The following is a 15,090-nucleotide window of genomic DNA, read 5'->3' as shown; positions in this document are numbered from 1 at the left end:
TAAATAGTAAAGTTTATTTTATATAAAAGCATGAAGTATTGGCAACTGTTAAAAAAAAAAAAAAAAAATCAAAGCAACTGACAAGCAAAAGAAAAAAGGCAATGACTTTTCCAAAGAAATAATAAGCAAAGTTCATGTTAGAAAAAAATATATATAAAATTGGAGAGGACAAAAAAATTACAGCAAGCTGGGGAACTTCTGGTGAAATTATAGTCTCACTTCAGTGTAATAAAGACGGCACAATAATTGTAATTTGATAAAACTGATAACAAAACTATTCAAAAGATAATATTCTAAATATGATATTTATGTTATCATTATGTTTAGAACTATATGCTAGGCACTGTTCAAGGAAATATGGATATAGAAGAAATAAAGCAGCCCAAGTTAACTTCAGGATCAGCTAACCAGGCCTACTATGTGATTTTAGAGTACTCAAAAATCCTTCCACCTTCAGACTTAAAATGTTTTTATTAGATGTAAACCCCTTAAACTAGAATTACTTAATAATTTAGATGTCATACTGAAATAATTTTTTATTACACAAGGTGCAAATGAAGGTACTTCTACTTGGCAAGATTCATAAATTTAAAACACAAAAGCAAACAAAAAACAAACCTAATGATTTTCTGCCTTTCACAAAGGACCTTAAAAGCATGTCTGTTAACCATTACAAATGCAATTAATCATGTAGAAAATAGAGAACCATCATATCCGATGAACATTTTTATCAGAAAAGGCCAACATTTCCTGGGCTTTGTTATTAAAGGAATAAATTTCAATTACCAAAATTTACCTTTGTGGAAGATGTACTATTTTTGCTATAGTCACAAAAATGTTAGGTAATGCAAAAAGAAGAAAGTGATCAGGCTTCTATCAGAGTTTATACATTAATATTGGCTATACAGATACCTTATTTTTGGGCTACTGTGCTTGAAGAACTGTAAAAATTTGGGAATCATGATGTTGAGAGGACGATCTAAAACATCACTATCTAAAATCTCAGCAGAATCTTCACATATCTTCTGAAGGGCACCAAATGCTCCCTGTAAAAGACATTTAAATTATTAGAATTAATTAAAAATGAAGTCATTTTAAAAGCAAATTGAGAAATATTGACTAATTTGTGTGGATTTATGTTCTCAGCCCACGTAAAATCTATAAATTTAATCATGAATTTTCAGATAATTATACCGCTGGTTATTCAAAAATCTCAGTTTAAATATAATATTTTTTTGCATTAAATAACTTATAATTAAAAAATACTTGGTTGGCAGAGATTAAAATATCTAATTCAAAAACCTAACTTCCCCTGAAATATTCTTGCCAATTTTAAGCCAACGCTAGTTTTTCTCTTTTAAACTGTACTGGTTTGTTAAAATTGAATGTAAAAGTATATATTTACATATAAACGTATTTAACCATTGTATCATCTCTCTTCTTGAAGCATGAGAAGAGGTCTTAATTATCATTAAAACTTATTTTATACATACATAAACTATTCATTGGGTATTGGTGACAAAATTGTTAAAAAAAAGGACAAATAATTGAAATTGGCAACTCTTTTCCTATAGCTATTTCTACACCAAAAGGGCAACACTAGAGCTCTTATAAACAATATATAACCTATTTAGTTACCGCAACCACTTCCTTACTTCACTGTTTATAACTCCATCAGTGGCACCATGGTGCTTATTCTCCATAGCACAGTTAATTTAAGAATACTGTTTCTTTAAAATGTGACTTAGGTAGTAGTTTCTCAGCAATTTTTAGATTGTTGCAGTTTAAATTTTTTATTTTTGGAAAGTATTTGCTTAAAATTTTGTCTCCTTTTATGTTATTACCATTTTACCAAAGCATTATTTAAATTTTAATCAACCTGATGGCTAAATATTATTTTAGTTTTTCTATAATCTTATCAGTGTATTTCCAAAGCACTATTGGACAATGTATATAGGAGAACAAATGTTTTTTTCCTTTCAGAGACTTTTCTAAAGACTTCTTTGCTAACTCTCCTTTCTCCTTAGTCCATCTGCTTCCCCAAGTCAGATCTGGCAACAAACTGTCAAGTTAAAAGACCACCTGATTCCTTTCTGTAAGGTTATTCCTGTGTCTGTCCTGCCTCTCAGCTTTGCTCTTTTATGACAGGGAGAGGAGCGACTGCCTTAGGTGAAAATACCTAAAATGGTTTCCATTTAAAACAGATTTCTATCCAACTAGAAGCCTGCTAATGAGATAAAGTACTCATTATCAGTGAGAAATTGTAGGAAAAGAAATCGAGACTCCCTCTCTCCTCTTCAAATAGAAAGGCTGCTACTGATTTGATCAGTGGCAAACAGAAAGCTATTTCAATTAACGTATGACTAAAACCAGACTAGACACACTTTAAACATGTCATACTGTAAGAGGCACAAAAAGAATTTAGAGAAGCTGAAAAAGTACTCATAGCCTGTGAATTTGGTAAATTTAAGTCTATCTTTGAAAATTACCACACATCAATTGATTAAGCTTGACAATAGCTCTGTTTATTACATATATACACATCCAAGGAAACTTTTTTTTTTTAATGCCTACAGCACCTGGTCTTCCTAGGTAGTCTCCCATCGAAGTACTAACCAGGCCTGACCCTACTTAGCTTCCAAGATCAGACATCGGGCTTGTTCAGGAAGGCATGGCCGTAGATCATGGACTGTGGCTCCACTGGGGCGTGAACCTAGGACCTTCTGTGTGTAAAGCAGACATACTAATTGCTACACTATGGAACCACTTCCCCCAAGGAACCTTTTAAAATACAAAAATATAAGATGTTTCCATGTAGGAAATATAGTAGAGAGGTTTTATAACTTAACAGTCTTTGTAGAAAATAGTAATATAAATAATCATTAATGTAAACAAAAGGTAACTTTAGGCTTTTAAGTTTTGCAGTTATATGTTTCAGAAAAAACTTTTTTTCAAAGGTTACTAATTCACGATATGACAATAATAACACAAAAAAATTACATACAAAGCAAATGCTTTTACCTCACAAGTGTTGTAATCTTCAGAATCCAATAGGCCACACAGTTTTGGTAAGAGATCAGGCCAATTCTGTAATTCTCCTTTGGAGGCTATGGTTGTAATCAAAATACCTTAAAAGAAAACACACACTTTTAGGAAATCTGACAGTATTATGTTAGATATTGCTGTGTGAACAACCAGGCACAACTCCCCACTCCCCCAACACACACACATCCCAAATCAGCCTAAGACTTCCAAACCATGTAAATAGTTAACATTCATCAAGGACCCCCATATCACTATAAAACATCTGTGGAAAAACCATAGCATCAATCAGCTGTTTCTAATCTTGTTTTCCTACACTTTACCCTCTTCTTTATTTTTAATAAATATCTGTACAGGCTTCAACTTGCTCTTTTCCAACAATACCAAGAATAGTTCTACTAATTAGAATTACTCCTATTTTATAGAAATTACATATAAAAGAGTAAAAAGAAAATATACCGAAATGTTGGCAGCATTTACCACTGAGTGATGAGGACTCTATTAGGTTCAAACAAAAACATATCAAGAAGCTAAGAACAGGGCCGCCTTTTGCCAGCTGCTCCATGGCCCCAGGGAGGCTGAGGAGGAGCTGCAGACTCCAACTGACTAAGAGACGCGGGAATGGAGTTGGAGGAAAGATAACTTTACTTTTTTTAGTAGAAGACGTGATTTATCTAAGATAAGAAAACTTCCCTAAGGAGAAAAAAAAAATGGTGTAGACGATAGAGGCTCTATTCATCCATCTGGCAACCAAATCAAAGTTGTGACTGACACAAGGAGCTGCAGCAAGGAAAAATCGCCTGGGATCTAGAGGAACAAGCCATACAACTAGGTAGAAATCCAAGAAATCCTGCAATGGCAGAAGGGAGGACGGGGCCAGGAAGCGGGGCTGCCTGGTCCCAAGCTGCTGAGACCGAGGCTGTGGCAGTGGCAGCAGCCTCTTAAAAGGGCTGCATCCACGAGCGGATTTTCACAGTGACGGACTATTTACTCTGAGCACCAGGGACTTACAAGGAGACACCGTTAAACGTGAGGGCCGAAGCGAGACTCGAAGGGTACAGAAGTGCCTGCTGTATCTCCACTGTTCCCCCGTTGAGCCCTCCCCGGCACCACTGCGCCAGACACAGCGCCACCATAGCCCTGAAGTCCTCAAACTGGATAACAGAGGTCACTCCACCCAGAAGATTCCCTGAAATCCTGCCTCCCCCAACTCATGGCCCCACCCAAGCATATCCTCAGACAGTCAAGTGCTACTTGATGAGCAGCACCAAGACTCACACTGGAGGGAGCTGGCTTCGGTTTCTGGTGTGGCTTTTTCAGGCAATTATAAGCACAGCGTCTGTGGATTGCTTGCTGAATCTTAACAAGTGGTCTTGGAGGGGCAGAGGCTTGGGCTAAATTTGGCCTGCAGCTGAACCCCTCTCAGGACTGTGCCACTGGACTCCTACTTCACAAATCCACACTAATAAGACCGGGAGACTTAGGAGCTTTGCTTAGTACACAGAAACAGACACGGAAAGGCAGCCAAAATGGGAAGACAAACCAAAGACACAGAAACCAAATGAGAACAGAACAGAGATCCAGATATAATGCAGTCAAGTAACTTAACAGATAGAGAGTTCAAAACACTGGTTATAAAAATGCTCACTGAACTTTTGGGAAGTGTAGAGAACTTCAGTGAGAACTTCAACAAAGAGATAAAAAAAATAAAAATGGAAATTATAAAAGGGAACCAGTCTGAAGTGCATAATACATTATCTGAGATGAGAAGTATATTAAAAGGAATAAACAAAGGAATAAACAAAGAAAAGGATCTATCTAATCTAGAAGACAGGAAAGCCAAGAACACCAATCAGAATGGCAAGAGATGAGATGCCAAGACTTTAAAAATAATTTAAGGAGCATATGACACACTATTAAGGGTCCAAATATCCATCTGATTAGTGTAACTGAAGGAAATCAAGATGTTGAACAGCTGTTTGAAGAAATAATGATGGAAAACTTCCCTAACCTGGTGAAGGAAATGGACATAAAATCTCAAGAAGCGCAGAGAATTCCCAAACTCAGGGATCCAAAGAGGTCCACACCAAGACACATCATAATTAAAATGCCAAAGGTTAAATACAAAGAAAGAATATTAAAAGCAGCAAGAGAAAAACAGAGTTACTTGTAAGGGAACACTCATAAGACTGGCAGCTGATTTCTAAAAAGAAACTATGCAGGACAGAAGGGCTTGTCAAAAAATATTCGACAGGTCTATGGCCATGCCACCCTGAACACGCCTAATCCCGTTTGGTCTCAGAAGCTAAGTAAGGTCGGGCCTTGTTAGTACTTGGATGGAAGACCACCTGGGAATCCCAGGTACTGTAGGCTTAAAAAGAAAATATTCGACAGGATGAAGACCCAGGATCTACAACCAAGAATAATTTATTCAGCAAAGCTATGATTTAGAGTTGAAAAACAGATAAAGAGCTTCTCAGACAAAAAGAAGCTAAAGGAATTTATCAGCACCAAGCCAGTATTACAGGAAATGTTGGAGGGATTTCTTTAAGAAGAAAAAACATGTATCAAAAACAGGAATAAAGAATGGTAACGACTACATTCCTATCAACAAGTACCTCAAATGGAAAAGAATTAAGTGCTCCAACTAAAAGATAGAGTAGATGAATGGAAATAAAAACAAGACCCCTACATGTTGCCTATAAGAGCCTGACTTCAGATTAAAAGACACACATAGACTAAAACGAAGGGGAAAGAAAAAGATATTGCTTTGATGGACCTAGAAGGTATTTAAGTCAGATGGAGAAAGATAAACACTATGTGAGTTCATTTATATGAAGAATCTAAGGAATAAAAAGAACAAACTAATCAAAAACAGACTCACAAATATAGTGGACGATTTGATAATGGACAGGGGGTGGGGCTGGGAGAATGGGGTGAATGGTTAAAGTACAAATTAGTAGCTGATGAATGGTCACAGGGATGGGAAGCACAGCATAGGGAATGCAATTAGCATTAATATGTTGGCTAGGTAGAGGGTCAGGGAGGGAGGGAGCAATTGGGGGATCATTTTATGAACTATATAGATGTCTAACCAATGTACTGTATACCTGAATCTAATTAAAATAAATAAACTTAGAAAATAAAAAAGAAGCAGCTAAGAACAGCTCTCTGACTTAACCTGGGATCACAGCCATGGACCACAGTAGGGAGAAAGTAGATAAGCCACAAATGGAGAACAATCTTATATGTTCACTGTTTTCAACAATCCCTCTAGAGTGGACAGGCCACAATCCTACAGTTTCTCACTTACTGCATCAAAAGTGAATCACTGGCAAGGTGATCTTGGAGGTTGAGTGGCATATGTTGACTGATGATATCACTTTGACTGGATTATTTGAACTGTGTTGTGCAGCTTAGTTGAGATAGTTAATGGATTATGCAAATAAGACAAATTTGTAACACAAAGTTTTGTGTTAATATTTTTCTCGGCCTTAGTAAATTTAATATTAGTAACATAATATGCTTGGTGATTATAGGCCTTTTAGTATCATAATTAAGAGTACAAACGCTGATAGGCAAAGTATGTTTTCTAAGCTTCAAAATACTAATCTGCAAAAATGAAAAAAAAAGTGCTTTCTTAGTTATTTTGAGAATTCAGTGAGATATGCACACAAAATGTGTGCTTGGCATATAGTAACTGCTCAATGATTATTACTAAATAGCAAATTCCACTGATTGTGTGAATAAATTTTCTTTGAATTTTTTTGTTAGATTGAGAAGGTTGCTCCCAATGGTAAAGAGCTAAAAAAGGTAAAAAGTTGTTGGCCAACATTTACTCTTCACTAAAAAAATTAAATTATATGGTGAAGGTCAATGTATTGATAGCACTTTAAATATATAACCTTATAGTAAACAGACTTCTAGTACGATAAGAAAGCAGCAATACTAACAGACCTGTTCCTTCTTGTCAATTATTCCTTTCCAAAGTTAAAATATGGAAGAATTGAGGGAAAAAGAAAGCTCTGGATTTGCCTAAAAGAAACCAAGCATGTCTTCAAACAAGCAATAATAAAAACTAAACAAACGACATGGTATACTAATTGGTGACATTATTTTTGCTAGGAAAGCATTAAAAAATGTTGATAGACTGACATTCAAATTTATCTGGCCCAAGAGAATCTCATCCATTCCTGAAAAATCTTCTAATGTCCAACATAGTTGCAAAAAGTAAAAAATTATATTACTCTGTGTACAGAATAAAGATGGGAGTGAACACTGGTGTCCTCGGCATACATATTAAAATTTTAAATATTTTACACTTTGACCCAGTAACACTTATATGAATTCTATGGAAAATGCCCCAGAAGTTTATAAACACACATAAAAGGATGTTTAGTGAAATATTAAAATTACAAACCAACCACATATTCTTTAACAGGAGAAACAATTTTAAATTCATATAATGGTTTGATTACCACAGTCAGTGAAATATGGTCCTTCCAATTTTACCTCCTTGGCAAGATTCCCAATACGTACTGTTAAAACATTTTAAAAAGGTAGGCACACACATTCTTTTTACCAGTGTCAAAACTTGGTAGAGCATTAGGAGTATATGAAGGTCCACAAGAATAACCTAGGGAGTCCCTTTGCTCAAATTACAAATGCCCTTTACCTATTCTATTTAAAATCACCGTTAATAATGGCAATGTTTAATATGTGAATATCTGGAAGGTAATCACAGAGTCTCTGCTTTTTAAGTAAGAGATGAAATGGGTACTTTTCAAACCCACCATGACACAAAATATACAAAAGTAAGTAACTTTTAATGAAAACGATTGTCTCTTTTTGAAGGTTAACCGACTTTCGTTTAACCAACTTGACAGATTAACAGACACTTTCCAGATCTCTGTAAAATTGAGCTGCTTAAGTCCCATGGCATACTGAATGCTGCCCATTAGCAGGCTACTCTAGAGCACACCTTCCTATTTCTGCTTCCACCAGGTAATACATGTACTTACCAACCGTTAGTTGTGCTTATACCAGTTATTATAATTAAGCATTTTAACCCAGTATTACATAAGATGATACAAAGTCGCTTTACTGAAAATAAGTCAAACACTCTGAAAAAACTAAAAACTTGCTGTACAATAAGTCTGTAATGCTGTTGATAGGTTCTGAGACTTTAACAGAAATGACATGTAACAAAACCAATTTTACCATAGAGTAATTGACAAGTTAGGTTCCTACAGCTCTCATCAATGTTATGATGAAACAATGTTGAATGAAATGACATTATTTGAGGACTTGCTGTAATTATGTGTAAACAATGCAAATTTTAAAAACGGGAGAAAATCGTAAAAATTTAAGGTCCTATCCTTCAGAAAGTGAAACTAGAAATCATACCCAATGTATTACATAAGGAAGACAGATAATAAGGAAGTCAAAAAAAAAAAAAAAAAAAGCAGTAATCCTAAATTAATTTTATTTGTTAATGCCCCATTTTAACCAACTTTGATTAAGCAGCTACCAAAAACCTTGGTCTCAATAGATGAAAGCTTTTATTGTAACATATATATTTTATCAAAAGCATTTAAGAGTGGCAATGAAAAATTTCCATCACAATTCAACATGAAATGGATGACACAAATTCCTATAAAAATGGTCTGTCATACCAAAAAAACAATCCAGTTACAAATAAGATAAACAAAACTGTAATAATATAACTTACCTACAGTGGCTCTGATCAGAGGAGAGGAGTCACCAATATTGTTTAAACATTCACTCTTAATGAAATCTGTTACACCATTTGGGAAGTTCTGAAAATGTGCTTTCACATTATTCTTCAAAATGAGACCACTCAATGATCTTGTGGGTTCATCTGCAATAAAATAACAATAGTGTTGAATTTTAAAGTAGTTTTAATTTCAAAATGTAACAAGAACAGTAACTTTAAAAATGTTTATATTCAAAAATTGACCGCAACATTCTAATAATTTTGCTACTACCAGGAAAAAAACCCTACCATAATAATTTCAAAAGATTAGCTCCATGATTTATATATACTTCGGGGTTTCTCAACCTTGGCACTATTGACATCTTGGGCCAGATAATTCTTTGTTGTGGGGGTGTTGTGCTGTGCATTTTAAGACGTTTTGCACTATCACTGGCCACAAATGCCAGTACCACCTCTCCAAGTTATGACAACCAAAACTGTTTCCAGATGATGTCAAATTGGGTGGGGGAGGGCAAACACACATGATGACTGCACCTGGTTGAAAACTACTGATTTAGTTTAAGCTAATTTACTTTATATATGACCACTGTACTCAAGCATTATTGAAACCTGATATAAACATCAAATTAGAGATCTGAAAGTATTAGTCAGTAAAAATATCCTATTAAAAAATTAAGTGGACAAAGAATATATGGGATCAACTTCACATACTAACTGCTGTTAATTTATACATTTTTCACTTGCCTCTGAGCTAAAAAAAAAAAGGTAAAACAATTTAAAACTTTCCAGAGGTATTTTAAACATAGTATTTTATAAAAGTTTGATTCATAGATGTTAATGAATTTTAAATAAGCAATTTAATACCTGTAGAATATAACTGATGAGTTATCAATTGGCATCACCATCAACATCAGTAATAATTAACATCTGAATGCTTATTAGATACTAAACACTACTAAGTGCCTTCCAAGGAGTTTGTATTTAACCCTCACAACCTTGTGAGACAGAAATTATTATTCCCACTGCACAAGTTAAGAAATCGAGGCCTTTGCCAAAGACAGGCAAGGCTACTAAGTGGGGAAGCCAAAATATCAACCTCATGAGTCTGGCTCAGAGCCTGCACTTAAGGCACTGCAGTCTCACCCTCCTCAAAGGGCTGGAAGACATGAAGACCTGGTTTACTGACCAGGATATGCTATTATAGCACTACTGTTTCACATACCTATTAAAAAATAAAATACTCAGGCTCATTCCAGTATGCTCCCAAAGTCTGATTGGCATTGCAATCTTCAATGGTGAAACATATGGAAAAGCAAAAAGATAGCAAATTTTCTTTGCATATAAATTACACTCAGGCTATTACAGCAAAACCTAAGAGGTTTTGCCACCACTTAAAAACTTCTGGTTTCAATTATAACCCATTCCAATAGGAAGCTTAAAATGAAAATAAAAAAACTTCTCTTGAAAGTTTAAAATTGCTATAGAATAAATGAATACCCAAATATTTAACTTCCTCAAGCAATATTTTTTGTCTTAAGTTAGACCTTAATAATTCAGTCATGTAATTTTATTTTAAATGGCTTATATATCTGTTTATTAGAAATAAACTACATTCTCTGTCCAAAATCCATCTAAAAGAGCCACCAATTAACCACCTCTTCTTTAAAAAAAACTAAGACTTTATTTCACTAGCCTTAATTTGCTCATCTGTAATGTGAGGGAATTAGACACGCTCATGTGAGGTCTCTTCCAGATCTATTTTACTCCACAATTCAGTGTAAACAAATACACGTAAGGAATGGTGAGCATATTCATTTTAAGATGTTACTCATGTTTCTTTTCTAATATGGATGACCATTATTTAATAGAAGACTAGATATAATAAACTTGTATCCCAAATAAATGAGTAAACAGAAGAAATCTTGTATAATACAAATGTAAAAATCCTACAATGTCCTTTAAGAGATGGTGACTAAGAGAAAAAAGAAATAGAAAAAAAAAAAAAGAAATTTTAGTTAGTGTCAAGAAAACCTGAATAAAACCCTAACATTTTATGGTTTTGTAATTAATAGGTCTTTTGGATGCAGTTACACCCAACCTCTCTTGGTATATTAATTGTTTGCTTTTAAAAATACTTGACATACCCTTATATTCCAAGAAAGCTTTAAGAGTACAATGTTGTAGCAATCTTAATATTTGGAATTTAGGATGAGGACATGACAGAGTAGACAGCTTTGTTAAATAAGCTTAAAATTTAAGTAAAACAATTATAATTCAGAAAAATTCATTATCTAAATACATATGCTTAAAAAAAGGCATTAATTACAAACTACTATAGTATGTGGGGAAAATAAACTTTCTATATTAGGAAACAATGTATCGTAAGTAAATAAACTTTCTATATTAAGAAACAATGTATCATAAGTATACATATCAAACTAGAAATATTAATTGAATTTAAAGATATGCTAATGGAATTTCTAGTTTCTTAAAACCCAAATTTAGTAAGTTTTAATTTTTATTACTTCCCTCAATCATAAATTACAACCCCTACAATTATGTAGAAAATTATCTGAAAATAATTATAAATAAGTCACTATACTGTACATGGATCATCAAAATCTGAATTCAAGATTAGTAAGATTTTACTAGACATTAAAGCTGTTAACCCATTAGAGCTTGAAATTCAAACCTTACAGATGGCATTTTACACAGGCATTTTATTAGCTGAAAAAAGCAAGAGAGGTGAAATGAGGGTCAGAGTCTAAGATTTGTTTCCTAACTCTAAGTAGTGTTTTTACTAACTGCACTATGGCTTCTGAAAAACTAATCACTGAATAGGGCATAGAGTGTTTTCATTTAGAGGCCAGTCATTCAACATTTGAGTGCCTTCTGTGTCTGACAAGAAGGGAATACTCAATACTCAAAAATCTCTATAAGAACACTTCTCAGTACAATGTAAACTCCATGAGGGCAGAGAGTCTTGTTTATTTTGTTCACTGTTATTGCCCCTGAGCCTGTAAACTGCCTGGCAAAGAAGTGGTATGAATAAAGGCTAGTGGGACACTTACGTACATTAGAAACAAATGACCGTTATCATTTAAAAATTGGACTAGTTTTCAGGCTTTAAATTGCCACAGAAGCAATTTAAATTTAAAATTGTTGTAGGATAGTTAATGAAAAAGTTTCATGTATACTGTTAACAACTTTTTAAAAAGTTATAAGTCTATGAATAAAATGATCCTGTTTTTCCACTAAATTTTAAAATAGTGCACAATCACATAAAATAGTGCACAATCATATCTTTGGGTGAAAGAATTATAAATGGTTTTTCATTTTGTTTATATGAACTTTCCATTGTTTTCTATAAACACATGTATATTCGATTAGTAAACCCTGCATTCAACCTGTGTATTAAAATCAATAAATCTTCATGATATTCATGTACGAGGATTGAAGCAAAATCTTAAAATAGAGTTTGTAGTACTCTTTTCATCTGTAAAGAACAGAGAACTTACTATAAAAACACCCAATTAACTGAATGTTTATAAATAAGCATCTAAATGCATAGAGTGGTAGTACCTCAAGTCTCTGCTCATTCCATCTCTGTAAAGCAAGTGGTTACTACAAAATGAAATTCTTTGAAATGAGTATTTCCCTTGTTTTTTCGTGGGCCTTCTAAAGACACTTTTAGTAGTTATCAATAGACCCTACTTACCTTCAGATTTTAATTTTGTCAGAACAAAAATCAGGTAGTTGTTAAAATCTGGATATTGATTGAGTTGTTCCAGTTTCTAGAACAAACAGTAGTTAAGGAAACTTCTCAATGTAATCTAAGGAAGAAATTAAGCATTTTTAATCTAAAATTAAGAATCCCTTTTGTGGTATCTTTAGCCTTGTATTTTTTTTCCCAGTAAGAATAAGTTTATCTTATTAAAACCATCAATATGCTATTCCAAAAACATACTAGTGGTTGTTTAAATCTCTTAGGTGCTTTATGGCTGAAACAGTAAATTTAGTATTTTTTTATCAATTATATCCGATACAACATTAGCCAAGTTCCACCTTCAGCATGCTCAACATAGCAAAAAGTTTTTTCAAAACAGAATTTAATTTAAACCTTAAAAACCCTAACCAGAAAGGTATTTAATGACAAAAACAAAAGTATCACTAAGAAATGAAGTCGTTTAAAGATATTTAACTTTACAAAATGGCTTTTTAACTTAAAAAACTGTTTTAGACTAATTTGTTTAGAGTTCAAAAATTAAGATAAAATATCATTTATGCACAATCCTGTCAAATTTTATTACATAATATAATATTATGAAATTACGACACTGTAACAGTTTTACAATTCTCTACCACCCCACAAACCCTAACATTTCCAGTGACACAATTTGCAGGTATTTTATTGTTGGCAGACAACAGTGACATCATGCTCTAATTGATCTTTCTTCATGCTCTCTTAACCTCTAATATGCTTTTCAATAACATCCTTAATTGTTTTAACAAATATTCAAATGATATTACTCAATGGATTTAACTTAAAAAATAAATAAATAAAACCAAGATACGAACTCAAAGTACACTGTATTTATCTGTTACATACTAGAAGACCCTCAATGTTTAGTGGAAAGAATGTATACTGACTAGCAAAATACACTATCTAGAAAAATTCCAAGGTACAACTACTTTCTTTAACCAAGAAAACATGCTATTTCTTTCTTTAGTGCATGGCCAAGGCTAACAGCATGGTGATAAGTTAATAGATTTTTCATAAACATTTCCCGACAAGGTTTACTTTCTTACAACTTGAGCTATCTATCCCTACTATTATTAGAATGGTCTTTCAAAAAGTGCTCAAGCCTATATAAAAACAATAATTAAATACATCATTTTCTAAGGCGACACAAAAGAACATCATTAGGCACTTTGAAAATATAAAGCAGTGCAGATTTTTAAGACTGTTCTCCTCTACCTGCTGAAACTTAACTTGTTCCTTTCAGAGAGGGTATACAATGCTCCAGGCACACAGAATAAACTGTAAATCTGTTAGCCCAAACACAGCACCAGATACATAAAAGGTACTTAATAAATACATACTAAAACAAGCAATTATGATAGAGCTGCAGAAGAAATTACAGTGCGGTTTTGGGCTAACTTAAGAAATAACGGGACACCTACAATTCATTTAGTATCACCTTCTATCACTCTTAGAACTATAACACCAGTTAAAACTGAACCATAACAAGGTTTCAGATACAAGCTCCAATACACCCTCAAACTGCTTCCCTTGGTACTAGTTGTTTTCAAAAGAAATGGCTTAAAAAAAAAAAAAATCAAACAGACCATCTGCTCCCCCTCCCATTTTAAATAAGCATTATATTAACCAAGCTAGGTACTTAGCTATTGTAATTTTGTTACAGCAATGCAGTTTTCTTCTAACCTTATTTACAGCGCTTTTCACGTAATTCTATATAATTATTTTCGTAGTTTTAAATTTAAGCCCAAACTACACTAAAAAGTTTATTTACCAAATTCCATATTAAGTAATTTTGATGCTTATTATCAATAAAAATCAGGAGGCTTTTCTGCAAAAATAGCAGACTTAAGTTTTTTAAAGAATTAACTTCCTTGGTCTTAAAATAACAGATAAAAGGGCTATTTATGATCAGGTGAGTGAATGTTTCCTTCATTGAATCCATTAAGAATTCTCCATTCGCCCACAATTTAGGGCACTACAGAAAGCACACATAGCAGAGGTTTTGCTTAACGATTTCTATCTTGAAAACCGTAGCAACAGGACCGCTACGCCAGCAAACTCTGTAGACTTGAATAACTGAGCCGTCTCGAGCCAAAAGATTTAAAAAGAAAAATCTCATTTGGGAGCCAGGGAGCTTTGCAACAGGTGTTCGCGGCAACAGCCCAGGGTGAGGCCTGAGACCCCATACTTACAGGTCTCCAGCTTTTTTTACGGCAAGGGCCTGGAAGTAACCCCAGGCCCAACCCCGCCGCAATTCATAACCCGCGCCAGCTCCACCCCATTTCTGGCCGGACGCTCTGCAGGCGAGCTCCGAACGCACACAGCGCCCTCCAGCCGGCCTCTCGCTCTGTCTGCATGCCCCGCCACGCCGGGAGCATTGTGGGCCGGGGCGACGGGGGTCTGCGCCGGCACCCAGGCCGCTCCTGCCCGCACACTCTCCACTCCGTCGGCAGGTCAACGGCGGGTGGGAGGGGACGTGGCTACCCCGTCGACGCACATGTCGCGATCTCGGGCGGCGGCCCGGAGCCCCAGCCTCCCGCGGACCGGA

General features: G+C 34.6%; 1 protein-coding gene and 1 pseudogene across 3 annotated transcripts in view; one reads left to right on the top strand and one right to left on the bottom strand.

Annotated features, from left to right (window-relative positions):
* The window catches only part of TNPO1 (transportin 1), an 84,721-nt gene that overhangs the window by 36,467 nt on the left and 33,164 nt on the right, over positions 1-15,090 (bottom strand). For all 3 annotated transcript variants that reach the window (XM_006913129.3, XM_006913130.3, XM_015590409.2), the window contains exons 3-6: positions 12,498-12,573; positions 8,774-8,923; positions 3,022-3,128; positions 913-1,046 (exon numbers count right to left, since the gene is read on the bottom strand). In XM_006913129.3, the coding sequence (XP_006913191.1) occupies positions 913-1,046; positions 3,022-3,128; positions 8,774-8,923; positions 12,498-12,573 (467 nt within the window). The remainder of the gene's footprint in view (positions 1-912; positions 1,047-3,021; positions 3,129-8,773; positions 8,924-12,497; positions 12,574-15,090) is intronic.
* On the top strand, positions 5,297-5,415 carry LOC112480791 (annotated as a pseudogene).

This window comes from Pteropus alecto, unplaced genomic scaffold (assembly GCF_000325575.1).
Source record: "Pteropus alecto unplaced genomic scaffold, ASM32557v1 scaffold20, whole genome shotgun sequence".
NCBI lineage: Eukaryota > Metazoa > Chordata > Mammalia > Chiroptera > Pteropodidae > Pteropus > Pteropus alecto.
This window is presented reverse-complemented; position numbering and strand designations above follow the sequence as displayed.